General features: G+C 37.4%; 3 protein-coding genes and 1 long non-coding RNA gene across 10 annotated transcripts in view; 2 read left to right on the forward strand and 2 right to left on the reverse strand.

The window, feature by feature from the left end:
- Positions 1-4980, reverse strand: part of RBM41 (RNA binding motif protein 41) — a 57370-nt gene extending 52390 nt beyond the window's left edge. For 4 of the 7 annotated variants that reach the window (XM_054544052.2, XM_054544051.2, XM_054544055.2 and 1 more), the window contains exons 1-4: positions 4489-4608; positions 2375-2491; positions 1588-1780; positions 1081-1285 (exon numbers count right to left, since the gene is read on the reverse strand). In XM_054544052.2, coding sequence (XP_054400027.1) covers positions 1081-1285; positions 1588-1780; positions 2375-2491; positions 4489-4595 — 622 coding nt within the window. In that variant the 5' untranslated portion in view covers positions 4596-4608. 7 annotated transcript variants of the gene reach the window in all.
- On the forward strand, positions 4589-27522 carry LOC129053015 (uncharacterized). The gene is made up of 4 exons (XR_008518133.1): positions 4589-4663; positions 7504-7723; positions 10639-10907; positions 26957-27522. It is a non-coding gene; the product is annotated as an uncharacterized LOC129053015 (long non-coding RNA).
- The window catches only part of NUP62CL (nucleoporin 62 C-terminal like), a 78321-nt gene continuing 60561 nt past the window's right edge, over positions 9911-27670 (reverse strand). The window contains exon 8 of the mRNA XM_024240722.2: positions 9911-10043. The gene's annotated coding sequence lies outside the window, so the exon portion shown is untranslated. The remainder of the gene's footprint in view (positions 10044-27670) is intronic.
- Positions 17424-18098, forward strand: LOC103889092 (general transcription factor 3C polypeptide 6). Its single transcript, XM_024240723.3, is given in 3 exon segments — positions 17424-17848; positions 17851-17886; positions 17889-18098. Coding segments are annotated over 3 exon segments (258 nt in total). The 5' UTR covers positions 17424-17661; the 3' UTR covers positions 17924-18098.

The following is a 27670-nucleotide window of genomic DNA, read 5'->3' on the forward strand; positions in this document are numbered from 1 at the left end:
TTCTGCCTGCTTCTAGTTCTTCCTCTCTCTAATCCTATTTATTGACCACCAGATTAATAATTTTCAAATATGGCTTTTATCATGTCACTTCTGGTTCAAAAACCTTCAACCATATTGAAACTAACTGATAACTAACTCTGTATAGGTCTATACTAGTCACCAAATACAGTTCAAAATTTTTAGCTACCTTTCTAACCTTGTCTCACATCTCCTCCATAACGCACACTCCGTAGTGCTCACACCATCTGTTGCAACTGAAATGTCATTACCTCTCTTTTCTAAAGAATAGGTAGTATTAAAAGAACATATAAATCTTACCTCCTCTGAGAGGCCTTCTTCAATCACACCAATACACAGTGGCCTTTGCCTCCTCTGAACTCCAACAACACTTAACAAATGTATCTAGTATTGTCACTAAATGTTACATGTTTATCTCTCCAACCAGACTATACTTGGCACAAGGTGAGGAACCATTTCTTAAACTTCCATGCACCTTCCACAGCGTCTAGTAAAACTTATCTGTCAAACTAAATCCTTCTGGTTAAGACACATACTATTTATCTACATATTTTGTGCTAATTTGTAGTTCAGCCTAAAGACCCTTCACAATCTAGCTTCGCCTCCCCTTCCTTCCAGTGTCACCTCCTGTCATTCCCTGTCACTTCTTCTACTCCTGCCACATTAAACTTCTCATTGTTCCTTAGACACACCAGGTTCTTTCATAATCCTGTTGCTATTTACTATCTTTAATCTCCATTCCCCTTTATTTACCTGACAAATGCCCGTTGATCCATCAGGAGTTAGTATAAATGTCAACTTCTGACTCCCCCAACTAGACTTAGATGCTCTGTGTTCTGCACTACCTCAGCGTTTTATTCAAATCTCTATAATAGCAGTTTCCATGTTGTCATGCAACTAACTGTGCACATATTTGTCTCTCTTATGGTATTATACATTCCTCAAAAGTAGTGACAATTTGTCTTTCCCCTATTCCCTTCACTAACTCTTCATATTTAATGCCCTGCTGTTTAATCTTTCTCTCAGTGAAAGAATATATCAAAGTCAGTGGGGATCACATACCTTGGTAATAAAGAGCCTTAAGGAAGGAGTGACGATCAGCTCCCTGAAATAAAGACTTTTCTATTTCCATTTCTCGCCGGGTCAGCTGTTTGCTCTTTGCAAATCTCTGTGGCAGGCAAAGAATGCGCTGACGCTCCGAGATCCTTTCTTCAATATCTTGAAGACGGTTCTGTATTGCTTCAGGAGTTGCCCTCAGTTTTGTCTTCTGAAACCAGAGGAATAAGATGGCATATATCATAGAGGGCACAACCTGAACATGATGATCTGGTGTCTCAAGTAAAAAGATGACCTGGGCCCAGAAATGAATGTTTACAGAAAGTGTTAGCTAAGAAGTTAAAGAATAGCTTCTCTTTTACCAATGTCTGCATTCTAAAAATCAAAGAAGATTCAGACACCAAGCTCAGTTTTGTGAGAACTAAAAATGAAAAGGCTCTCAATGCTAAAATGAAGATATTTTGCTGTTTCCTTGAGGAGAAAAACAAACAAAAAAAACATTACCCCACTCACCTTTTCACCAGACACATGGCTCTTCCAGATCAAGATTTCTGTTTCATTAAGCCCTAATTCCCTGAGAGAAGCAGTTTCCTGGTCCTTCTCATGCAGTGTCTGGAATTGGGACAAAGTCATAGTCCCAGCTGCTTCCTTCCCAAAGGGCTTGTACATAGTACCAGGAGCAAAGCTCTCTTTCTTAGACATACATCTGCAAAACATGCAGGAGGAGAGTAAGAACATCTTGAGGTTACTACCATTCACAAAAATGGAGGTTCAACACTGTAAGAGGTACAATGAAACTCACTAGCAAATTTTCTCTTACATCTTATTTCTAAGCTGAAGCACCACTGCAACAAAATGAACTCCATCAATAGTGCCCTCATCCGGGAATAATAAACTAAATCAACAAGTATTTATTGAGTACTTACTATGCATCAGATACTCTGCTAGGTACTAAGGATTTAATAGCTTTATAAAAAAGATAAAAATGGCTCCTGCTTTTGTGGAAAAACAGTGGAAGAGAGGCAAGTCAACAGGCAATGATAATATTGGGTTACAAGTGCTATGTTAAGGGAAATATGGGATGCTGTAGGAGGACATAAAATAGGTACTTGGCTCAGACTTAGTGAGATATGGGAGGCTTCCCAGAGGAAGAGACACAGAACTAAAACCCTACCTAATACATTGAAGTCTAACAAAGAAAGGGAGGTGGGAGAGGAACATTCCATCTAGGCTTTAAGAGAGATCTGTCACCTGGAGGTGAGAGTCTATGATACTCTCCGTTTGCAAAATCAATACCTACTCCTCAATGGAGACAGAAGTATCAAGTTGATGCTGAAGGAGGCTTTTCAGCTGCCTCTCCCCTTCTGTTTCCAGCTCCTCCAGGACATGCTCATCACTCTTCACACAGCTGTTTACCCTGGAGTAGACATAAGAATATATACAGAAAACAGAAGAGACTGTGAGTCTCAAAATATATTCCTTATCTATATTATCTACCATTACTGACCCCATTTATTCAAAGACACTTCAACAATTCATTGCCCTTTACCATTTAGTCCATGAACACTTACTAAATACCTGTTTACACAGAATGCGCTATGCTAGGTACTGAGAGAAGTCAAAGGTGTTTAAGACATAGTCCCTATCCTCAAGAAGCCCACAATCTATTTAGGAAGAAGAAGCGTGTGTTTATGTGTTACGTGCATGTGCCTTGGCGGCGGGGGGAGGAGAGAATAACAACACATAGAAGCATATGCCAAATTAGTAGAAATTCACAGAAGAGAAAATTGGGAGATAAAGGTGGTAAAGGAAGACTTCAGAAAGGCACTCTTAAGCTGACATTCAAAGGTGTGTGATGAGGAAAAGGAGAACAGGGAAAGAGAGTACAAAGGGACAGTAATATATACTGAAGGATAATGAGAAGTAGTAATTTATCAAGCAGTTAAGTGACACAGTGCAAGTGATGGTTTAGACAGATGAATGTGGTTATAATATGCCATAGAGATTCAAAGGGAAGAAACAAGAAGAACTAGTTATGAAACTACTGAAGTAAAAGGTGAGGAAGGTCTAGACTGAAATGGTAATAGTGAAAATGGAAAGAAAGGGGTAGATGAGAGAGGCCTTTTGGAGGCAGAGGCAAGGAAGTCAAAGATAATCCCAAAATTTCAGTCTGTGTAACTGAGAAAACAATGGTACCAATGAAGGAAAGACAAAGCTCCAGATGGAATAAATGATTTGGGAAAGGGAAAGTCAGTATTGTTTTAGCCACATTGAGTCTAGTACCTTTTACAATAGAAACGCCAGCATGAAGTATCAGGAATACTTCAAATACAGGACTAGGAACATTTTGTTTAGGGATAAATTCATATGTACTAGAAACTATTTGCTTTTTTAAAAGCAAGGGAATTAGTAACACAAAATTCCGGATAGTGGCCACCTTAGGGGGGAACGAAGGGAGGGAAGAGACACAGTAGACTTCTAAGGGACTGGCAATGTCCTATTTCTTAAGCTTGTAGTGGATGCGAACCTTTATTATTCTTTAAGCTGTATATATACATTATACATTATTTTGCATGGATGAGATATCGTAAAAAAAAAGTTAAAGGTTAGTTTCAGGCAGGCAAAGTCAGAAACGGTTTTTTAAAAGATGCAAGGAACTGACAGTGCAGGAAAGCATATCAGTAAGCATTTTAAATGCACTGCACTATTCCAGAGTGATGATTTTACTTGCAGAATGAATCTAAAATTAATTTAAGCCTGTCAATAGTTAGGAGGCTCAGGCCATTTAGGCTCAAGCGGCCATTTACCTCAGGACCAGTAAGGGGAACTGAGCCCAGCAATGCCTTCCACCTCCCCTCCCCCCACCCCATAAATCGAACCGCTTTGGTGCTGTCCTTCCACATTTAGAAACAAAGTACCGCTCCCTTACTTTAAGATTGGAAAGCGCTACATGGTTTCGGGGCCCGAGCAAGTAGTCTTTAACACATAGACGTTGCAAATAAATGCGCCCGCCCCGAGACTTTCTCAGGTGGAGGTGGAGGTAGGGGAGGACGGGGAGGGGCTGGCCCGAGGTACCTACATCTCCGGCGCCAGGAATTTGTCAGCCTCAAACCCTTTTGCCTAGCTGGGTCCGGGTGAAACGACGAAGCCGCAGCACCTGGCCAGCTCCCGGGGCCCGTGCCGGGAGGGCATTCCCACAGCAGCCGGCCCCGGTGGCAGCCCTTCCTGAACTTCGCTCTGCAGGCCTATTCAGCCCGTCTCCCCTCCTCCCGTCTCCTTTGTCGTGTTCCCGCTCCCACGAAACCGCATCCCGAGAACGTGCAATACCCAAACCAGAAAGCAATAGAAGCCATTTTCACAAGAAAAGGTAGAACAGAGCTCCCCTTGCCGCCTGCTCTTCAAACAAGTCCTTACCTCTTCATGTTTCCACAGGCCCTTACCTCCAACTTGGGTAAATAGGCCGCGGACCTCAAGTCCCAGAACTCCGCGCGGCGGACTCTAAGGGGATTGTGATGCAGCATGGGGCTCTGGGAATTGTAGTAGCACAGAGGTATGGCAACAGAAAGAGAAAGTAGGTCTCAAGTGACAGGTATGCTGAACATTGTCCAAATATTTATTTTGAATTTCTCATTTAGGTTCAAAAGAAGACCCAAAATATCCAGCTCATAAAACGAGTCACCTTTGACTTCTTGATTCTCTCATCCATTACCACTAATTCCTGGCTCTTCTGTAATTTCCTTTGAACTTCTTATCAACACTGCTTTTCTTTCAAGGATTTATCCAGCCTACCTACCGTTTCCAGTCGAGCCTCTGCTTCATCCTTCACGATGTAGCCAGAGTCATCAGACACGAGTCTGACTATATCACTTGTACTAATGGTTCTCCTCTATCTGTAACAGAGACTTGAGAGTTTTCTCCACTCAGAATCAGAAGTCTGTGGTATTCAGGCCCACATATGTTTTATTGATCATTATGGTGACTCAAGAAAGAGGTATAGTATAGTGATTAAAAGCATAGGCTCTTAGTTCCCAGAAATGGAAATGCAGATGTCTTTAAGTGTATGAAAAGATGTCCAATCTCACAAATTTTAAAGTGCACTGACTACCAGTACTCCTTAAAACTAGCAAGTTCATCAAAAACATGAGAATCTGTCACAGCCAAAAGGAACCAAAGGAGTCATGATGACTAAAGTAATGCAGTATTTTGGATGAGGTCCTGGAAAAGAAAAAAAGACATGAGGTAAAACTAAGGAAATGTGAACAAACTATGCTCCTTAGCTAATAACAAGGTTCGTTAGCTGTGACAAATGTATCAGAGTTATGCAAGGGAAACTGAGTTGTAAGTATGTGGAACTTTGTACTATGCAACCTTTCTGTAACTAAAACTGTTCTAGAACTTAAAGTTTATTTTTAAAAGTACACTAAACTACCATTTTTCACCTAACAGATTGGGAAATATCCAAAAGTTTGATAACACACTTGTTTTATTGAGATTGTGGGGAAACAGGCACTCTCAATACACTAGTGGTAGGAATATAAATTGGTACAACATCTATTGGGGGCAAATGAGGATACTACTAAAATCATAAATGTACATTCCCTTTAAAGCAGCAATTCAGTTATGAATAGAATCCTCAATACTATATATCCTCTAACCTACTATCATTCCTTGCAACATTGTTTTTAAAAACAGAAATGAAAATATCCAAGAACATACTATGAAAAGGTATCATTCAATGAAAAACTGTGCAGCAGTTACAAAGATGACAAAGTTCTCTATGAACTGCTACTGAACAATCTCCAAAATATAGTTAGTGCAATAGCAAGGTGCAGAACAATATGTATACTATGCTTCTATTTGCATAAAAAGGGGAGCTCTAGTCACTTAAAAACTTACATATGTGTGTGTTTGCTTATATATGCACAAAATATGTTTGGGAGAACTTACAGACAAATGATGAGTGAATGCCTCCAGGTAGGGGAACTGGATGGCTGAGGGACAAGGGCAGAAAAAATTCTTCATGTATCTTTTTGTGCCCTTTGAATTTTGAACCCATGACTACATTACCTAGTCAATACTTTTTTAATCAAAGAGAAACCCTCTTACATCTCAAGGAGCCAAAGAAGAAAAGATTGTAGGTAATGGTGGGGGGCGGGGCACACTACTGGGATTTGAATCTCACTTCTCAGTTGACAGTATGGCACAACAGGGTTTTAGAGGCAATCTGGACTTGAATTTTTGCTCTGGTAAGTTACTAGACTATGTGGGTTTCAATAAGTTTCTTAACTGGTCTAGGCCAGTTTTCTCATCTGTAAAATGAGGATACCTCCTAAGAATAGGGTGACTGTCAAGCACATACAAAGGTATGGTTTTAAAGTTATTCCATGATTGAGTGGTAATCTATGAGTAAATAGTCAAATGTTAACCAGTAGATTTAGACTTATCCAAACTGCTTTGTATTGCCATGCTCAAGTTAGAGCAAAGGACCAAAAAGCAGCTACTGAAAAACATTGTAGAATTTCCTGTCCTGAAAACTTCTATCAGATTGAAAATGTCATGGTGAGCTACCTAAGACCTGTCACATGCAAATAACTGTGCTCTTGAAGCATAAAGGTGAATGACTGCAGGCATAACATGTACCACTTTGTAGCTTTGGCACAGAACATGAACTGAATATAAGTATAAACAAAATGGGGGTCACATCATCTCCTGCACCAGGTAAATCCTATACGGTGGTATAGCTGAATTTTGTGGCTCAACCAATCTGTCCAAATTGACATATTGACAAGGAAATGGAAAAATACACCAAGGTTGCTAGTGTGCTTATCCCCCGGGACGGTGGCAAAGGGTGGAACAAATATTACACCAACCATCACACCAAACTTGTGTACAACTTCTAATAAAACATATAGCCTATTGATACTGAAATGATACACACTACATTGCAAATCCACTAGGTGGGATGAGTGGAGAATGAATAGCTAAGATATATGTTCACATAGCTGTGGAATTGCAACTGGAAAGCAAGGTCATAAGAAGTACTCTACATACCTGTGTATAACTGTAACCAGTGCAAGTGATAGGTACAAAAAGACAAACATTCAGAAAATTACACTAAAAAGAAAACCAGGCCATTTCTAATTCTGCCAAACTTGTTAACTGTGTAATAATAGCTATTCTGTTTCCCACAACATCCTTCTCCCCAGCTTAAAAGGACATCAGACAGTGTATACAAAGCCTTGGAGATCTCTAGATGTTATACATGGGCACAGAGATCTTACCTAATTTCACAATTTTACCCCTAGAAGAATTTATGACAAAACGAAAAATATGCCTCATTTGTCTTTCTGTCAATTTAACAAGGTTAGTTTAATTAATCCAGAAGCTCCTTCTTAACAGAGACACATTTTCTGGGTTTGTCCTTTTTAGGTGCTTTGTTTGTGGCACACTTCTGAAGACTACATTATGAAGCAGTTATGATTCCAAGATATGGAAGAAGATGTTAAAACCAAAAATCTTCTCTTGAATCTACTCACCATCTAATATTAAGAGTAAACAACTGTGCAAGTCTTTCAAATTTCCCAAACGAAATAGCATAAATGCTGTCATAGAGAACAAATATAGCATCTTTTCAAAGGATTAAAAATGGGTATGTACTGGGATAGTGTCAACACTTTAAATTTAAGAATTCTTCAGCTAATATGTCAGCTGGTTAACAAAGGTTACAAGGGGCTCAAGACTCCAGTGCCTAACATAAATGGTGCTTTAACATTACTGGTAAAAATAGCTTATTTCTGTATTTCTGACCTTTTAATTAAGATTTGTTCAATGTGACTGGGCACGGTGGCTCATGCCTGTGATCCTGGCAATTTGGGAGGCCAAGGCGGGTGGGTCCTTTGAGCCCAGGAGTTCAAGACCAGCCTGGTAACATGGCAAAACCCCGTCTCTACAAAAAACTCAAAAATTAGCCAGGTGTGGTGGTGTGCACCTGTAGTTCCAACTACTTGGGAGGCTGAGGTAGGAGAATCACTTCAGCCCAGCAGGCAGGTTGCAGTGAGCCAAGATCACGGCACTGCACTCTAGCTTAGGTGACAGAGCAAGACCCTGTCTCAAAAAACAAACAAAAAAAATTGTTCAACAATGTCATTTCTTTACATGTTAGAAATGGTCAGGAAGAATCTTAGAGATGATTTAGTCCAATGTACAATTCCAGACAGTACACTGAGATCACCCTGTAAGTCTTAATAACAATACTAGATCAATCTAGAAGCCAGTTGCCATCCTCTGGCATCTTCTATGTACTGGGAAAAACACTAGAAATCCCACTGAAGATAATGTAACAGTAAGATAGTATAAGCAGTATTATAGTCTCCTTTTTCTTTATTTTACTTAGGAAATATAGAGTAAGCACTCTACTCACAGTGAAAAGACATAAAGGAATCTCAAAACTTCAGAGAAATGAAAACCAGTTCCTTCTCACAAAACAGTTTGGGAAACCTTAATATGACCCAACTCTTTCATTTATGGACAAAGATAATGCCCAAGATGAAATTATTTGTCCAGTTAATTAGGCAGGAACAAGACTAGAGTCAGTGTTTCCTCTGATAAACTATATTTTCATTACTGAATGTAGAACTTGTACACAGGCTACTTTACAAGAGTTGAATCTCCAAAAGCAATGGGAAAAAATGTCTTTAGTATTACTATTTACAATATAAGAGTAATAATACTGAACTGAAAAATTAGAGATTACTAAAGATTATACTTAAAAATTGTGTTTACCTACAGAAATAATCCACAAGATTATATGAGTTCTGGATTATTTTCACATTCTATAATTCTGCGTGGTTACAAAAACTTACTGGATAAGAAGCTGCTGCTTGGAAAAGTTTGAGTAGAAAAAAAAGAGTCCATGTCAATTTTGGCATTTAGTCTGCTCATAAGACTAATCGTTGCTAATATTCATTTCAAAAATATTTCTTCGTATAATGTGTACCCGCCAGGATGGTCGCGTGCAATCAGTACAACAGAAAATTTAGCTCAATAAATTATAGGTGACTGAGCTCTATTCACTTAAAAACTTTTAATAGTTAATTTCAGTATTACATTTTTTTTTAGGACATTACCTTTATTTATGACTTAGGTGAAACATGAAACACAGGAGACCAGACTGTTCCAAACCTAAGAACAAGGCTTATTTAAAACAAAACAAAACAAACAAACAAAAAAAAGAAAAGCAAACAAATACACGGAAATCACCAACTATAAATCATACGCTAAAACCAAATAAAATGCCAGTATATCCATATATTAAAAATAACCAAATTCCTTGAAACTTACCTTTCCTTAACCCTTTAATAATAAACTACCCTAACTTTTCCCCCCTGCTCTGAATCTCTATAACACACTTTCTATAATTCATACTGCACCTCTTTATATTATCTATATTGTTTTTATGCAGACAAGCATTAATTATATCTCAAACTAGACAGTAGGTTCCTTTGAGAAGAAGAGACTTTACAGTATCTAGCACTATATAGGTTGGCATGTACTTTTGGCAAACATCACCCTACGATTCAACTGGAGTGAGAAGGATGATGTGTACTGATGCCAGGGAGAGTAAGACATATAAGTTACACATATAGGGTCAACATCTAAGAGGTTGCTGTCTGGACAAAGGGGCTAGTATAATTTTGATTTTCTAATACTAAAAACAAAACTAAGGTGTAATTCTCAACAGTACAATACTTAAATGAAAAAAAGGATGCACAATTCATTATGATCAAGATGAAATATTAAGTATAAATACTACTCTATTTAACATCAGAATTTGTAGGTAATAATCCAGAAACGACATGCCGAAGATATGGTCATTCAATAAAAAGCAGTGTTGACATTGTGTGCATGCTCCTTGTGACGATAATCCTCGAAAACCCGTGTTACCACTTCTACCTTCCTTTGCAGCATGCCTATAGGAGAAAAAGTCACACGATCATTAATCTAAGGCCAAAATATCCCATGAACATAATTTACGTATTCCTTTCAACACATGATTAACAAAATTTTACATAGCAATTTCAATAGCTTTATGTTTTAGAAAACACATAAGAAAAAAACACTCATCTATCTGTTTGGAAACTGTGAAAACAATGGACAAGACTGTTTTTTTTTTTTTTTTTCTGCTCTCCCTAGCTTTCAGGCAAATAACTGTCTAGTTGACATTTATGTTTTGTTAGGATGAGGTGTTAACTGCTTTTTGACTCATTACACCCTAAAAGTGACATACAGGGTAGTCATTAAATTGGGAGTATACGTTTTGGTGGTCTTAGCTACCTATAAGCAAATGAGTGCACTGAATATATTTACAATTCTGTTCTTTTCCAATAATGATTTATTTAACTTGGTGGTTCTTAAATTTTCTCAGGGGCAGAGTACCACAGAATACCATTAATTTTATCATATGAAACAGTAATGTTCTGCTAGTAAAACTAAGCTGTTGAAGTAAGCATGATACTCTGAGTTTTTCTATTAACATGCACAAATAAACTTGGTCATTTCTTTCAGTGTCCATTAATGGTTACTCGTGAATAAGCCATAACTGGTGCCCAAGAAGAAAAAGAATTTACAAGAGAAACACTAAAAAATTTAAACAATATACAGTTGACTCTTGGAAAACATAGGTTTAAACTGCGCAAGTTCACTATACATGAATTTTCTTCCACTTCTGCCACACTTGAGACAAGACCACCCTCTCCTCTTCCTCCTCACCCTGTTCAACATGAAGATGACGAGAATGAAGAACTTTATGATGATCCAATTCCACTTAATAACTGGTAAATGTTTTTTTTTTCTTCCTTATGATTTTCTTAATAACATTTTCTTTTTCTCTAGCTTACTTTATCATAAGAATACAGTATATAATAATACATATAACATGCAAAATACGTGTTAATCGACTATGTTAGTGGTAAGGCTTCCATCAACAGTAGGCTATTAGTAGTTAAGTTTTGGGGAGTCAAAAGTTATATTTGTTTTTTTACTGTGTAGGGATTAGCACCCCTAAACCCTTCATTGTTGAAGGGCCAGCTGTAATATACTTTAATTTTCTTCACCCAATTAGAAAAACCCTAATGTTACCGAGTTTTTAAAGTGTAATACCTCATTTTATCTTATAAAGACATTCTGCAAGATCATGCTTTAAGGACAGTGATTTCAATGCTGGCTGTCTATAAAAGGCCAGAAAAACATTATGTTCAACCTGGCAAAATATATCTCCTTTTTGTTGTAATAACTAACTGCAGGGTGCAATTTTTTTCCCCTAAATAACAGTTTTTAATATGATGGAAGCACAGATGAGCACTACAACAAACCATTAACTTGAGATCAGAAGTGTCAACATAGGCACATTCTAGTAATTTGCTGATTGATACATATTAAATGCAAAGGGGTATATTTATAATGATTTTAAAAATCAATAAACTGTCAAGAAATACAACTCAGCATTATTAAGAGAGCCTTACTATTAGCATTTTGTCATGTCTTCTAATTGAATTCCCAGGACTATTTCTGTATTAACATACTTTAAATTTTTTAGGACTTTCATTCTTTAAGGGCAAAAACTGCACCTAGGTACTTAATGCCCAGAATTTTGGTCCCATGACAAGCATCAGTGATTGACTGGTTCCTGCCAGCATATTAAATATGGCATACACATATTGAAATTATTAAAAAATAATTGTACTAAACAATATGAAAATAAGAAAACAATTTCATTCACAATAGCATCAAAAGAATTATAATACTTAGGAGTAAACTTAACAAATGAAGTATAAGACCTGTACACTGACAACAAAAAAACATTGCTAAGAAAAACTAAAGAATATCTAAATAAGTGGAGATATATTCCATGTTCATGGATTAAAAGACTCACTATTGTTAAGATGGCAATTCTCCACAAATTGATCTACAGATTCAATGTAATCCCTATGAAAATTCTAGCAGGCTCTTTTTATAGAAATAGACAAGCTTAATTTAAATGTACATGGAGAGGCAAAGGATCCAGAAAAAAACAATCTTGAAAAATAAGAACAAACTGTAGGACTTAATACTATCTAATTTAAAAACTTAATCAAGTAATCAAGACAGCATGATATGGGCAATAATAGCCATAGAGATCGATGAAACAGAAACAAAGTCCAGAAATAAAACCTTATAAGGTACCAAGGCAATTCAATGGTAGAAATCATAATCTTTTTCAACAAATGGCTCTGGGACAACTGGATATCTACATCCAAATGAAATCAAACCCCCACCTTTAACTATATACAAAAATCAACTCAAGATGGATTATCAATCTAAATGTAAGTGCTAAAACTATATTTTAAAAAACAACAAGAGGCTGGGTGCTGTGCCTCATGCCTGTAATCCCAGCACTTTGGGGGGCCGAGGCAAGAGGATCACCTGAGGTCAGGAGTTCGAGACCAGCCTGGCCAACCTTGTGAAACCCTGTATCTATTAAAAATACAAAAATTAGCCAGGTGTGGTGGCAGGCACCTGTAATCCCAGCTACTCAAGAGGCTGAGGCAGGAGAATCGCTTGAACCCGGGAGGTGGAGGTTGCAGTGAGCTGAGATTGTGCCATTGCACTCCAGTCTGGGTGACGAGAGAAACTCCGTCTCAAAAAAAAAAAAAAACCAAGAAATCTCCATCAACTGATGAATGGATAAACAAAATATGGTATGACTGTACAATGAAATGATATACAGCAATAAAAAGGAATTAAGTACTGATACATGTTACAACGTAGATGAACCTTGAAAATATTATGCTAAATGAAAGAAACCAGACACAAAAGGCCACATATAATATGATTCAATCTATATAAACTCTCCAGAAAAGGCAAATCTATAAAGACAGAAAGTAGATTAGTGGTTGCATGGGGTTTGGGATAGAAATGGGGAATAACTGCAAATGGCCAAGAGAAAATTTTGGCGGTAACAAAAGTGTTCTAATACTGGATTGTTTGATGTCTGTACAACTCTATAGGCCTAACTAAATGGCTATTGGTTAAGGTGGTGTATTTGTGTATTTTAAAATATTTTAAAACAATTATTTATTATTCTCAAAAGATTTTGGTGAAGCTACTTCCAATCAGTGTCATTCTGTTTTGGAGACAGATGGTTTCTTCAACTTAGCCTTTTGCAAATACTTTAGGTAAATATTCAAAAAAGATTAGGAAAAGAGATTTAGTCATTAAACCCAAACACAGATTTCTAGAAACTGTAATTAATGCTTTAAGAAAATTTTAAGTTACACATATAAAAATTATTAGATGAGATTAAATTCACTGTCAAAGAACACAATGTACTTTCATAAACAATGCTATATAGTACATCTCTCATTTCTCCCAGAAAATAATTGAGGCAGTGAGATAAAAAAATATCCTGACAGGAAAACAGTTAAAGACACAAATAGGCAACTTATAAAATGACACACAAATTATTTACAAACATTTTCAAAATACTCAACTTCATTAGTAACCAGAGGAATGCAAATTAAACCAGGAAAATATTATTTTAACTTGTAAATTTTGGCAAAGAATGATCATGATGGTGGTGGTGGTGGTGGTGGTAGTAATTACAGGAGTGGTACTGGCAAGAGTGCAGAAAAATGGGTCCCCCCAATGAATTTCTGGTGAAAATATAAATTAGTACAACCTACCTGGAAGGATATATACCAAAAGCTTTTAAAACAGACATTACTACTGATTTAGCATTTTAACTTCTAAGAATTTTATTTATGTCCAGTAATCATGGATGTATACCTTAAAATTTACCTACAGCTAGGTTTTTACTGCAGCGTGATTTAAAACAGCAAAAAGTTTGAAATATTAACTAATACCTAACAATGGGCTATTAACTAAACAAACTATGGTATATCCATATAATGCAATATTTAGCAGCCATTAAATGTAGAATGTTTAATAACATGGAAAGATGGTCATGTACACATGTCTGTTAGCTTTGTATCTCTTTCTCCACCAAAAGCTAAATACAGTATGCTGTGTAAATATCAGGCAACAAATAAATTGAAACCATATATTGGACCCCAAGCTCATGCCGGGCATTGCTAAATTCTGAAGATACAAAAATAATTAAGATATTATCTCTATCAAGAAGCTCAAATTCCAGTAAACAGATATGTAGACAAATAACTGCAATATTATATGATAAATGCTAATACTACATTATGTAGAACACAGCCTGGATACAAAGAAGGGGATAAACAACTATTAGAATGATGAGCCAAGGAAGTCAAGGAAGGCTTCACAAACCATCTTGACATGGGAGCAGCTACCACGCAGACGATGATGGGGTAGAGTACTCCAGGCAAAAGAAACTGAACATCCGAAAATATAGATGAGGAAAGAATATCAGACATTTAGAAAACCATAAATACTTCTTCAAGATGAGGCTAGAGAACCAGATAGGGGTTAGATTATGCAGGGTACTTTGTATATTATGCAAAGAATTGAATTTATCATTGGGCAATGGGAACTAGTGAAGGGTTTTAATAAAGAGATGACTAGAATAGAGTGTGACTTTATCAGGATCATCTTGACAGTATTGTGAAAGTGAATTAGAATGGGGTAAGACTAGAGGGAGGAGACCACTAAGGTTACCAGTTAGAGATTAAACACATGCATTTACCACTGCTCCATTTCAAAATATTTGTCAAATAGCAGTAAAGATATTTTTAAAAGAAGAAGAAAAAGACAAAAGCATAAAATCATAAGGACAGAAACAAGAAAGGAGACAACAAAAAAACTATGAAAATTGCAACTGGATTTGTATGAAAGAACCCTAGAAAGAATATGGAATTAGTAGAGCTAGGTAATTCAAAGTGATATTGAAAGTGGAGCTAAAAACAGAATTGTGAAAGCATAAGAAACAGACCCCTCCTCTCATCCACATCCTACATCTGGGCAATTCTCCCTACCCAACTCCTGGAGATAATTTTCCTTTGGAGAGGGTGAACCAAATAAGCTGTGGATCAGGGACACCAGGCAGAGCAGAGGGCAAGTATTCTGTACCAAAACGGGAATTAAGTCAAAGTTATACAGGGATAAAGTGAAAGACTACAAGCTGAACACTGAGCCTGCAGTCTCTTCTCTAACAGTTCTCAGAACACTGGCTTAACACCAGGCTAATCTCCAGCCAGGAGCTGGAAGTTTCTTCTCCAGAGAATTTGACCAGCTAAAGAGATAAATCCTGAAGATAACAGTTAGAGGTCCCCCAATGAAAAGGTCTAGCCAAATTATGCTATAGTAAGTTAACAAGCCCCACCTATAAAACTTTTCAGTGTATCATTCTTGAATATAAATGGACAACTAAGAATCACCAGATATTTGAGGAAAGCCTCTAACATGAGAAAGACTGAAACAAAACAGAAATATAAAGAAAGCTAAAAGAAATACTCCAGAAAGAATAAAATATACATTTAAAAAATCATTAATATCCTCAAAGAGATAATACTGAATTCATGAAATAAGAACAGGATGCTATTTACAAAGTACATATATATAATCATAAAACAACACAACAAGCTCTTGCAAAATTAAACTTATAGCAGAAATCAAAGATCAGTAGAAAGACAAATAAAAAGTTGAGTACATACCCCAGAAAATTTAACAAAAATATAACGAGAAAATAGGAGAGAAACTAAATTTAGATCAGTCCAGGGCATCAAACATTAGAAAAAGAGTATTTCCAGAAAGAATGAGCAAAAACTTAATTCAAGAAAATAGACCCAAACTGAAAGAAATGAATTCCTTAAGTCACCAATAATGGGCTCAGTGGATGAAACAGATCCACACCAAAACGCATCATCTGATATTTCAGTATTTTGAGGAAGATCCTAAAACCTTCCATTGAAAAACACAATGAAAAGTTCACATGAGGTTCAGGAATCAAAATGGCCCTCAAAGTTAGAAAACAACAGAACAACTTCTTCAAAAGTTCCAGGGACAATTATTTCCAAGCTAAAATTCAATACCCGATATTATTGATTAGATGTGAAGGTAGAATAAACACCTTTTCAGACAGGCAAGGTCTCAAAAAGTTTACTTCCTATGCACTCTTTCTGGAAACTGCTAGAATATGTGCTATATCAGAAACAAGGGAATAAACCAAGAAACAGAAGTATAAGTAAGAGCCATGAAACTGGAGAACCAACAAAGAGTAGAGTCAATATAAGAATGCTATAGAAGACAGACAATAGCCGAGCAGCAGACCAAGAAAGCAACAATTAAGGACTGTGGTATGGAGATTAGAGGACTCTGGCAGAGATGAATCAAAGATGCAACTGATAGATTTACAGTAAAAGCAGGGACTTAGAAAAGTATACAGAAAACTAAGTAAATAAAGAAATAAGATTCAAAAGAAAATAAAACTTGTAAAAGGAAGAAGATATAATATAGTATGCTACATGGCCAGACTGCAAATAACATTTATGCAATCATAATCCAAATATTAAATATTGATTTATGTGAAATTTATAATATATACATATTAGGATGAGGAAAATATGTGTGTGTGTGTATATATATATGATATAGAAGAGTTAAATCCTCCCCTCCACCCATTTTGGAAAGTCAGTAGAGAAGGCCTAATATGGAAAAACTAAAAAGTAACACTACATGATGTTTAAAAATATAAAAATAAATAGTTGCAAAATTTAGCTAAAATAATTGAAAGTGATTGCCCCTAGGGAGTAAGAAAATAAGGTATGGACAAGGAGCTGCTGTTTTCATAAACCTGAAAAAAAATATATTTTCAAGGTGGGGGACAAAGCAAGCCTGAAATAGGGATGTGGTAGTGGGAAACTAGTGAAGAGAAAGGATTCAAGAGCTATTTAAGAAGTATAATCATCATCACTTCCTGAAGAAATAGAAATAGCCTGCTTTAGATTCCTGAGTAAATAGCAGCAGTCTTTTGCTGAGAAAAAGAAAAGGAGTTACAGATCTGGGAGACCCGGGAGAATATGAAAATAATGAGTTTAGTTTTAGACAAGTTTAATTTGAGCCTTTGGGATATCTATGTGCAGATGTTTGTTAACATGGAGCTTTATAATGGATAGTAAAAGAACCATTAGTGAAATTGACAGTTGGAGATAACAACTAGGGTTTTTAAATTGCTGATTATCAGAAATGCCTTAAAAGAGAATGCAGGGCGAGTACTCAAGATGGCAGCTCCGGGAGGGCGTGGCCAGTGACTAGTAGGCAAGGCGCCACGGGACCAAGGCCGCGGCCGACTAGCGGGGTCTGGAGGACGGAGAAGAGGAGGAAGAGGAGGAGCAGTTGGTTCTAGTGGAATTATCAGGAATTATTGATTCAGACTTTCTCTCATGTGAAAATAAATGCAAGGTTTTGGGCATTGACACTGAGAGGCCCATTCTGCAAGTGGACAGCTGTGTCTTTGCTGGGGAGTATGAAGACACTCTTGGGACCTGTGTTATATTTGAAGAAAATGTTGAACATGCTGATACAGAAGGCAATAATAAAACAGTGCTAAAATATAAATGTCATACAATGAAGAAGCTCAGCATGACAAGAACTCTTCTGACAGAGAAGAAGGAAGGAGAAGAAAACATAGGTGGGATGGAATGGTTGCAAATAAAGGATAATGATTTCTCCTATCGACCCAACATGATTTATAGCTTTCTACATGAAAATGAAGACGAAGAAGTGGTAGCTTCAGCCCCAGATAAATCTTTAGAATTGGAAAAGTTTCAAATGAACGAGAGTTCAAACCTGAGTTGTGAACAGGAGAAACCAATGCACTTGGAAATAGAAGATTCTGGTCCTCTTATTGATATACCTTCTGAGAAAGAAAGTTCTGTTTTTATGGAAACTCAAATGCTGCCTTAGAAATCACTCCTAGATGAAATGTTTCCCATAATAACTTGTCAAGAACTTTTTAGAGTTCTTACATAAAAATAATTGCTGTGTAGCTTTCAGTCTTTTAATATTTTATTGCATTTTACCGGCTATACACACATATCCAGTCATAACACAACTTATTTTACCAGAATCATTTGGAACCAGACATGAATTGGATTTTTAAAATACAGTTTGGGCTGGGTGCAGTGGCTCACACCTGTAATCTCAGCACTTTGGGAGGCCGAGGTGGGAGGATCACTTGGGCCTAGGAGTTTGAGACCAGTCTGGGTAACGTGGGGAGGCCCCATCTCTACAAAAAATTTTTTAGAATTAGCTGGACATAGTGTTGTGCGCCTGTGGTACCAGCTACTGGGCAGCTGACCTGGGAGGATGGCCTGGGATGGGAGGTCAAGGCTGCAGTGAGCTGCGTTTGCGCCTCTGTACTCTTGCCTGGGTGACACAGTGAGACCCTGTCTCAAAAAATAAGTAAAATGAAATACTTGTAAATGACTTTAGGGACCCTTCTGAGTCCTTTAAATTCAAGGTTTTATTAAGGTAAGTATATGTTTTCCTTTGAGGCTGTTACAAATTACTTCAAACTCAGTGAGTTAACACAAATGTATTGTCTTATAGTTTTGTAGGTGAAAAGTGTGACACGGGTCTTATCTGGCCTAAATTCAAAGTACTGGCAGGAATGCATTCCTTTATGGAGTTTCTGGGATTGGGGGCAAATCCATTTCCTTGTTTATTCAGTTGTTGGCAGAATTCAGTTCTTTGCAGTTGAAGGATCAAAGTCTCCTTTCCTTGCTGTCTGTTAGCTGAGGGTCATTTCTAGCTTCTGAAGGCTGCCTTCATTCCTTGGCTCATGATCCCCTTTTCTTCAGAGCCTGCAATAGTGGGTGAAGTCCCTCTCCCATTTTGAATCATTCCTGTTACTTCTTCCATCATCCCTCTCTCTGACCTACCCTGCTGTCTTCCATTTCCACTGTTAAATATCTATTTGATTACTCTGGGCCCAGGTGGATAATCTCCCTATTTTAAGGTCGATAACTTTTTTTTTTCCTTTGGGACAGGATCTCGCTCTGTTGCCCAGGCTGGAGTGCAGTGGCGTGACCACGGCTTACTACAGCCTTGAACTCCCGGGCTCAGGCAGTCCTCCCACCTCAGCCTCCTGAGTGGGTGGGACTGCAGGCACGCACCACCATGCCTGGCTGTTTTTTTACATTTTTTTTTTAAGAGATGGGGTCTCATTATGTTGCCCAGGCTGGTCTTGAACTCCTGGGCTCTGGTGATCCTCCTGTCTTGGCCTCTCAATGTGCCGGGATTGCAGGCATGAACCACTGCACCCTGCTGAAGGTGTATAAGATTAATTCTGGCCAGGCGCAGTGGCTCACGCCTGTGATCCCGGCACTTTGGGAGGCAAGGCAGGTGGATCACAAGGTCAGGAGTTTGAAACCAGCCTGGCCAACATGGTGAAACCCTGTCTCTACTAAAAATACAAAAATTAGCCAGGTGTGGTGGCACACACCTGTGGTCCTGGCTACTCAGGGGGCTGGGGCGGGAGAATTGCTTGAGCCCGGGAGGTGGAGGTTGCAGTGAGCTGAGATTGCGCCACTGCACTCCAGCCTGGGTGACAGAGCGAGACTCCATCTCAAAGACAAAACAAAACAAAACAACATTAATTCCATCTGCAAAGTCTCTTTTGCTAGGTCATTTAACATACACAGGCATAATACTAGGGATTAGGGCATGGAAGTCTTTGGGGCCTATTTTTAGTCTACTACAATAAGTATTTCATCTAGGAACAGAAAAAGAATTTTAAAGTGCTTAAGGATAAAGGAACAATTCCAAATATTCCAGATGTAATTTTGCTCCTTTCCCACTTGAGAAAGATTATTGAAATTCAGCTGTAGTAGTCATTTTATCATGGCAGTAAACTAAATCTGTGCTAGTTTATATTTTTTAAGTAAATTATTCACACCCTTTGATACTTTGTTACAGGTTGAGCTGTGTAAAATTGCCAATATTTGATTGTTTCCGACTACAAAAAACAGCAATTTCCTATAGTTTAACCTAGTACCAGTAAGTTAAAACATACCTCATGTTAATTACATCTCACAATTGATGGAGATAAAACTATTTTAACAGATTAGAGAGCTAACGTTCTAGGATGAATAATTTTTTTTTTAAATCAAGTTCTGGCTCTGTCGCCCAGGCTGTAGTGCAGTGGCGCAGTCTGGGCTCACTGCAACCTCTGCCTCCTGGGCTTAAGCCATCCTCCCAACTCAGCCTCCCTAGTGGCTGGGACTACAGGCATGTGCAACCATGCCCAGCTTATTTTTGTATTTGTTGTAGAGATGGGGTTTTGTCGTGTTGCCCAGGCTGGTGTCAGACTCATGAGCTCAAGTGGTCCTCCTACCTCGACAAGGTGCTATAATTACAGGTGTGAGCCATCATGCCTGGTCCAAAGAATTTTTTTCTTTCAAAAGTTTTGTATTTAATTGGAAAATGACTTACCTTGATAAAAAGCATTTTCAAATCATAAGCAGATGATTATAAGCAATCATCTATATCCCAATGTCTATATGACTTTTTAATTTTTTTATTTTTTGATAGTCTGTCACTCTTGTTGCCCAGGCTGGAGTGCGGTGGCATGATCTTGGCTCACTGCAACCTCTGCCTCCCAGGTTCAAGCGATTATCATGCCTCGGCCTCCCAAGTAGCTGGGATTATAGGCACGTGCCACCATGCCCAGCTAATTTATATGACTTCTTTTTAGTCTCAGCTTTTAATAAAAAGCTTATTGTTTCCTCCTTATGTATGTATAGGAGAGCATGCTAATTGCCTGACCCAATGATCTGTTCTCCCTTTTTTGCTTTGTATCAGAATCCTAGAATTTATTCAGGTTAGCAATGTGCCTAGCTTTCCTTGCAGATACATGTGGTCATATGACTAAGTTCTGGAATTGACATGGAATAAGAAGTGCTGAGTGATGGAATAAAAAAGAAAAAAGAAAATAACAAGTGCTTAGTGGTGCTTCTGGGAAGTTTCTTTAAACTTAAAGGCTTAAGGGGAAGCAGGTGGACTCATCTTCTGTTCCTGCTAGAAGATGGATGTTGTAGCTAGAGCTCCAGCAGGATTCTTGGACTTCAAAGTAACCTTGGAAATAGAAGTCATGAATGGCAGAGCAGCAATATAGGAGACTGGGTCCTGATACTGTGAGATTACCCTGGACTGCTATGAGTAAAGGGTTAATAAAACCTTTTCTTTCTCCCTGGTGAAATGACCTCGAGTTTGGCTTTCAACACTGTTTCTCTGGAAACCTACTAGGCAAGGTAATAATGGAATGTCAGCTGTAATATTAGGCAATATTATTTATGATTAAAAATGAGCCCTTAGCTGGGCGCAGTGGCAAAAATAAATAAATAAATAAATAAGGAGAATGCAGTAGTCCTCCCTTAGGCATGGTTTCACTTTACATGATTTCAGTTACCAGTGATCAACTGTGGTCAGAAAATGTTAAATGAAAAATTCTAGAAATAAACCATGTATAAGTTTGAAATTGTGCACCATTCTGAGTAGTGTGATGAAATCTTACACAGTTCAGCTCTGCCCCACCCAGGATGTGAATCATCCCTTTGTCTAACACACCCACGCTGTATATGCTACCCTCCAACCCATAAGTCACTTATTAAAAAGGAGAGTTTGAAAATCAATAATCTTAAGGTCTTACCTTAAGAAAACAGAAAAAGAGCAAAATTAACCCAAAGCAAGCAGATGAAGAAAATAACAAAGAGTTGTTATCAATGAAATTGCAAACAGAAACATCACAGAAAAACATCGAGACAAAAAGCTGACTCTGAAAAAAATCAATAAAATTAATAAACCTCTAGCAAGACAGAAAAAAAATTAGAGAAAACACAAATCACCAAAACCAGGACAGGGTATACCACTACAGATCCTACTGCCATTAAAAGGCTAAAAAGGAAATCCTATCAACAAATTTATACTTATAAAGTCAACCACTTAGCAGGAATGCACCAATTCCTAAAAGACTACAAACTATGAGAACTCAACCAAGATGAAACAGATAATCTGAATAGTCCTAGAAACATTAAAGAAATTCCATTGGTAATTTAAAAGCTCTCAAAAACAAAATATCCAGGCCCAGATAATTTTACTGGAAAATTCTACCAAGCACTTAAAGAAGAATTAATAACAATTATTCACAAATCCTTCTAAAAAATAAAGGCCAGTATTATACTATTACCAAAACCTGGCAGAAACAGCAAAAGGAAACAAAACCAAAAACGCCCCAAACTACCAACCAATACATATCATGAACACTTGAAAAATCTCTCATACATTTAAAAATCCTCAACAAAATACTAGCAAACCAAATCCTACAATGTATAAAAGGAATTATAAACCCTGACCAAGTAGAATTTATTCCACATATGTAAGGCTGACTCAAGATTGAAAATATATCAACGTAGGCTGGGCGTGGTGGCTCTTGCCTGTAATCCCAGCACTTTGGGAGGCTGAGGCGGGTAGATCACCAGATGTCAGGAGTTCGAGAGCAGCCTGACCAACAAGGTGAAACCCTGTCTCTACTAAAAATACAAAATTACCTGGGCGTGGTGGCACATGTCTGTAATCCCAGCTATTTGGGAGGCTGAGGCAGGAGAATCGCTTGAACCTGGGAGGCGGAGGTTGCAGTGAGCCAAGATTGCACCATTGCACTCCAGCCTGGGCAACAAGAGTGAAACTCTGTCTCAAAACATAAAATAAAATAAAATAATTATATCTCAATGTAATCCACTATGAGTTAAAGAAGAAAAATCATGATTATGTCAATTGCTGCAGAAAAGGAATTTGACGAAATCCAGTACCTGTTCATAGTAAAACAAACAAACAAACAAAAACTCCCAGAGGGGAATTACCTCAACTTGATAAAGGGCATCTACAAAAAAAATCTACAAATAACATCATACTTAAGGTGAAAGACTGAAGGCTTTCCACATAAGATCAGGAACAAGGCAAGGATGTCTGCTCTTATCACTACTACTCAACATAGTATACTGAAGTTCTAGCGAGTGCAAAAAGACAAGAAAAAGAAATAAATGGCATATAGATTGGAAAGGAAAAAATAATACTCTATTTGCAGATGACATAACTGTCTATAAGGAAAATTCCGAGGAATCCACACAAAAAAACCTCCTAGAACTAACAAGTGAGTTCAGCAATGTCAAAAGATATAAGATCAACACACAAAAATTGTGTTGATTTTACACTAACAAAAACTTGTGTAACATAATACCATTCATAATCACTACAAAGTAGTAAAATACTAAGGTATAAATCTAACAAAACCAAAACATGTATGTGATGTGGGTGATGAAAATTGCAAAATGCTCATGAAAGAAATCAAAGAACACCTAGATAAATTTTGGGACATATGTTCATAGATGGGAAGACTCAACACAGTAAAGATGTTAATTCTCCCCAAATTGATCTATAGGTTAAATGCAATTCCTATCAAATCCCAGGAAATTTTTACGGAAACTAAAACAATCTTGACAGAGAAGAATAAAGTGGGAAGAATCATTCTACCAGATACTAAGGCTTCTTACTGTATGGCTATAGTAATGAAAGCATTGGGGGAAAGACACATAGACCCATAGTATAGAGACCTCAGAAAAAGACCCACACAGATATGTCAAACAGGTTGTTTTTATTTTTTTTTTTAAGGCACAAAAGCAATTTAATTGAGGAAGGGTACTTTTTCAAAAATGGTGCTGGAACAACTGGATATTTGTAGGAAAAAGAAGAAGAAGAATCTTAATCTAAGCCTCCTATCTTATATAAAAATTAAATCAAAATGGGTCACAGCCTTAAATGTAAAATGATAAAACTTGTAGAAAAAATATATAGGAAAAAATCTTGGGGATATGGGGCTAGGCAAACAGTTCTTAGACTGGACACCAGAAACATAATCCATAAAATAAAACTCATCAAATGAATTGCATCAAAATTAAAAAACTTTGTTCTGTGAACAACTCTACTAAGAAAATGAATAGGCTACAGACTGTGAGAAAATATTTGCAAACCACATATGTGACAAAACACTTGCATCTAGAACACATGAAGATTCTCAAAACACAACAGTAAAAAATAAACAATTTGATTAGGACATGGACAGAGGACACAAACAGGCATTTCACTGAAAAGTTTATACTGATAGGAAGTAAGTACAGGAAAAGGTTCAGCACCATCATTCATCAGGGAAATGCAACTTAAAACTGCCATGATATCACTACACCTCCATTACATGAGCTAAAATGAAAAACAGCGAAAATACCAAATGCTAATGAGGACACAAACAAACTGGATCACTCATACACTGCTGGGGGACACGTAAAATGGTACAGCCACTCTGGAAAATAATGTGGCAGTTTCTAAACCCACAACCACCATATGATCCAGCAATTGTATTCCTGGATATCTATCCCAGAGAAACAAAAACTTACATTCACAAAAGAACCTGTACATAAATGTTCACAGCAGTTTTATTCATAATGTCCTAAAACTGGAAACAGCCCAGATGTCCTGCAACAGGTGAATGGTTAAACCAACTGCGGTATACCCATACCATGGAATATTACTCAGCAATAGAAAGAATCAAACTATTGATACACACAGAAACACAATGAATCTTTGGAGAATTATGCTGAGGGGGAAAAAGCCAATCCCAAAACGTTACGTGCTGTATGACTCTATTTATATATTTTGAAATGATAGAATTTTAGAAATAGAAAATAGATTTGTAGTTGTCAAGGAGTTAATTAGGAAATGCGGTAGAGGGGTGGGTAGGGGAATTTGGTAGAAGGGAGGGAAGGTGGATGCTGTGATAAAGGGGGGAACATGAGGAAATGTGGTATGAAACTGTTCTGTATCTTGACTATGGTGGTAGATATACAAATCTACATGTGATAAAACTGTACAGAACTAAATACACACACACAAGTAAAACTGGGGAAATCTGAAGTAGATTAGATTTTATCAATGTGAATATCCTAGTTGTAATACTGTACTACAGTTTTGTAAGATGTTGCCTCTGAGGAAAACTAGGTAAAGAATTAACATGACTTCTATATTATTCTACAACTACCTCAATAGAAACTTCAATTAAAAAAAGACCAACACACACAAATAAGTTTTGATTCCCAACCTCTTTTCCTACAACTGCCAGCTCAGTAGCCATATAATATGAACCCCAATTTATGTTAGGCAACAGTTTTACCAAATCTGTTCTAACTGCTTAATATGGCTGGCCATCTTTTCAGCCTTCACTGTATGTTTCCTCATTGTTGCCTGCCTGCTAAGCCAGTGCCACATTTTAAGGTTTCAGTTATTGTCCAATCTACCTTCTATGTTAGTTAGGTTCTTAGTTAGGCTGTTTAAAAGCAACCTTGAAATCTTAGGGGCTTGCCATAATTAAGGTTTATTTCTCATTCAGAAACAGAGGAAAGGAAGGATACAGGGAGAGGGGAGAGGGAAGCGGATGAAAGAGAGAGAATACTGTCTTCTCACTACTCATAGCTTCTTTTAAGATACCCAGTTTATTAAAATCAAAGTTACACTCAGAATAAATGTACCTGAATTCTTAGTGCTAAGTATTTCTGATGGGAGAAAGAGTATTTACAGAGATGTACAAAGCTCCATTTCTGCCATGAGAATACACATATTGGTCTTGCCACTGATATATTAAGGTGGTGACAAGTGACAAGACATTCTGCTTGTATGTAGCACTGCCCTTCACACAAAATTAATAAAAAATAGATTTCAAGGAAGAGTGTAAAAAGAAAAGATGGTGAAAGCATCCTGAATTCATGGAGGCAGAGGAGAAAAATGTAGTAGAATTATTATATCTTAAGTGGTCTTTATTCAGTCATCCTGTTGAAATTATTACTTATTCAAGTCTCATTTCAAATTCTACCTTTTCTAGGAAATCAACAGCATATTATGTTCTTCTTCCTTTACCATACCCCTACCCCCTCACTTTGTATCTGTTCAAGGCAGAGGTGCCATTAATATTTATACCTCCTACACTGAGATATACAATGACTTGGCATATAGTAGATGCTTTGTGTTTAGAGTCACAACTACTGTGCTGTTTCAACTGGCATCTAAAAGAACATCTTCCAATTATATAGCACTCAGTTTTCAAAATGCCAATATATATTACCCTATTTGATTCCCACAATACCCTGGGATGGAACAAATAATTAAAAACTCAAGAAGGTTAAGTTACCTCTCAAAGGCCAAAGCTAATGAATTTCTACTATGACCTGTATCTTTAGATTCCCATATAACAGTGCTTTTTCTGTTACAGTGCACCTGTTTGCCAAATGCTGTGAAATTTTTTAATAAAAAGCATTATGCTGAGCTAATAACTGGCATTGCAGCAAATACTATTTGTTGTCCCTTCAAACACTGAAGTGCTTAGAATGCAGCTGGCCTATCTAAATCCCATCTGGCAAAGTTTAATTGGTGAAATACCATCAGTTTATCTTATCCATGAGGTGGCCATTGAGATGGGCCCCAAAAAAAGCATTAGAGTAAGACTTCAGTGTACTGTGTTTGTTTTTTGGTCAGTAACAGAAATAAAATTACTTTGGAGAAAAATCCGTCCTTCTCACAAACAATATATATTCTGCTATTTGGAAGTGATTTAAATTATGTTACATATTTCATCTGGGGAGTCTCTCCAGCTTGAGGAAATTCACTTGGGCACAAAATGTACATAAGTAGGATTAGTGAGAAATCTAATTTTGCAGATGTATTGAGTGTATTTCAAATCTGGATTTACATATAGAAAAGGAAGTTTGGGAAGTGAAGCTCTGAGAATGTTAACCATCACATACATGTGCTTTCCTAACAGGAGCTGAATACTTGCTCAATTCTAATTTTAGTACCCTAATCAAACCTACAAGAAGTTCTTTAGAATCAAGAGACAAAGGTGTGACAACAAATCTATTTTGTCTGTAAAGGGGAACAAAGATGAGCAAGTGGCTAATAAACAGTGGAAAGACATAAAATACCTTTCAATTAACTGCACTGGGAACAACCAAGTGTCTGTTGAGGTTAAGAGACGCTAAAAGTGAACCTCACAGAGATGTCTTTGTGTTGCTGCCGCATCTCTGGCAGAACAAGGGCATTCACTTTTCAAGTAGGTGAAGTGGAACATTATACTCAAGAACACAAGAGATGACCTCACCAATCAACCAATGTCACCAAGATTTCCCAAAGAATTAAAGAAAAAGAGGAAGTAAATGAAACAACCTTGCTCAGTAAATCAGATTCTATTCTAGAAGACGAAACAGAAAGAAGGCACTTTAATTGGAATTCAAAGGCATCTTTTGGCATCTCAGCATCTGATACTTTTCAGATATGAGAGGGAGGGATGAAAGTAATTAATAAAAATATTTTTAGGCCGAGTGTGGTGGCTCATGCTTGTAATCCTCACACTTTGGGAGGCCGAGGCGGTGGATCACTTGAAGCCAAGAGTTCGAGACCAGCCTGGCTAACACCATGAAACCCTGTCTCTACCAAAAAATACAAAAATTAGCCGGGCATGGTGGTGCGTGCCTGTAGT

The sequence above is a fragment of the Pongo abelii genome, chromosome X (assembly GCF_028885655.2).
Source record: "Pongo abelii isolate AG06213 chromosome X, NHGRI_mPonAbe1-v2.0_pri, whole genome shotgun sequence".
NCBI classification, from domain to species: Eukaryota; Metazoa; Chordata; class Mammalia; order Primates; family Hominidae; genus Pongo; species Pongo abelii.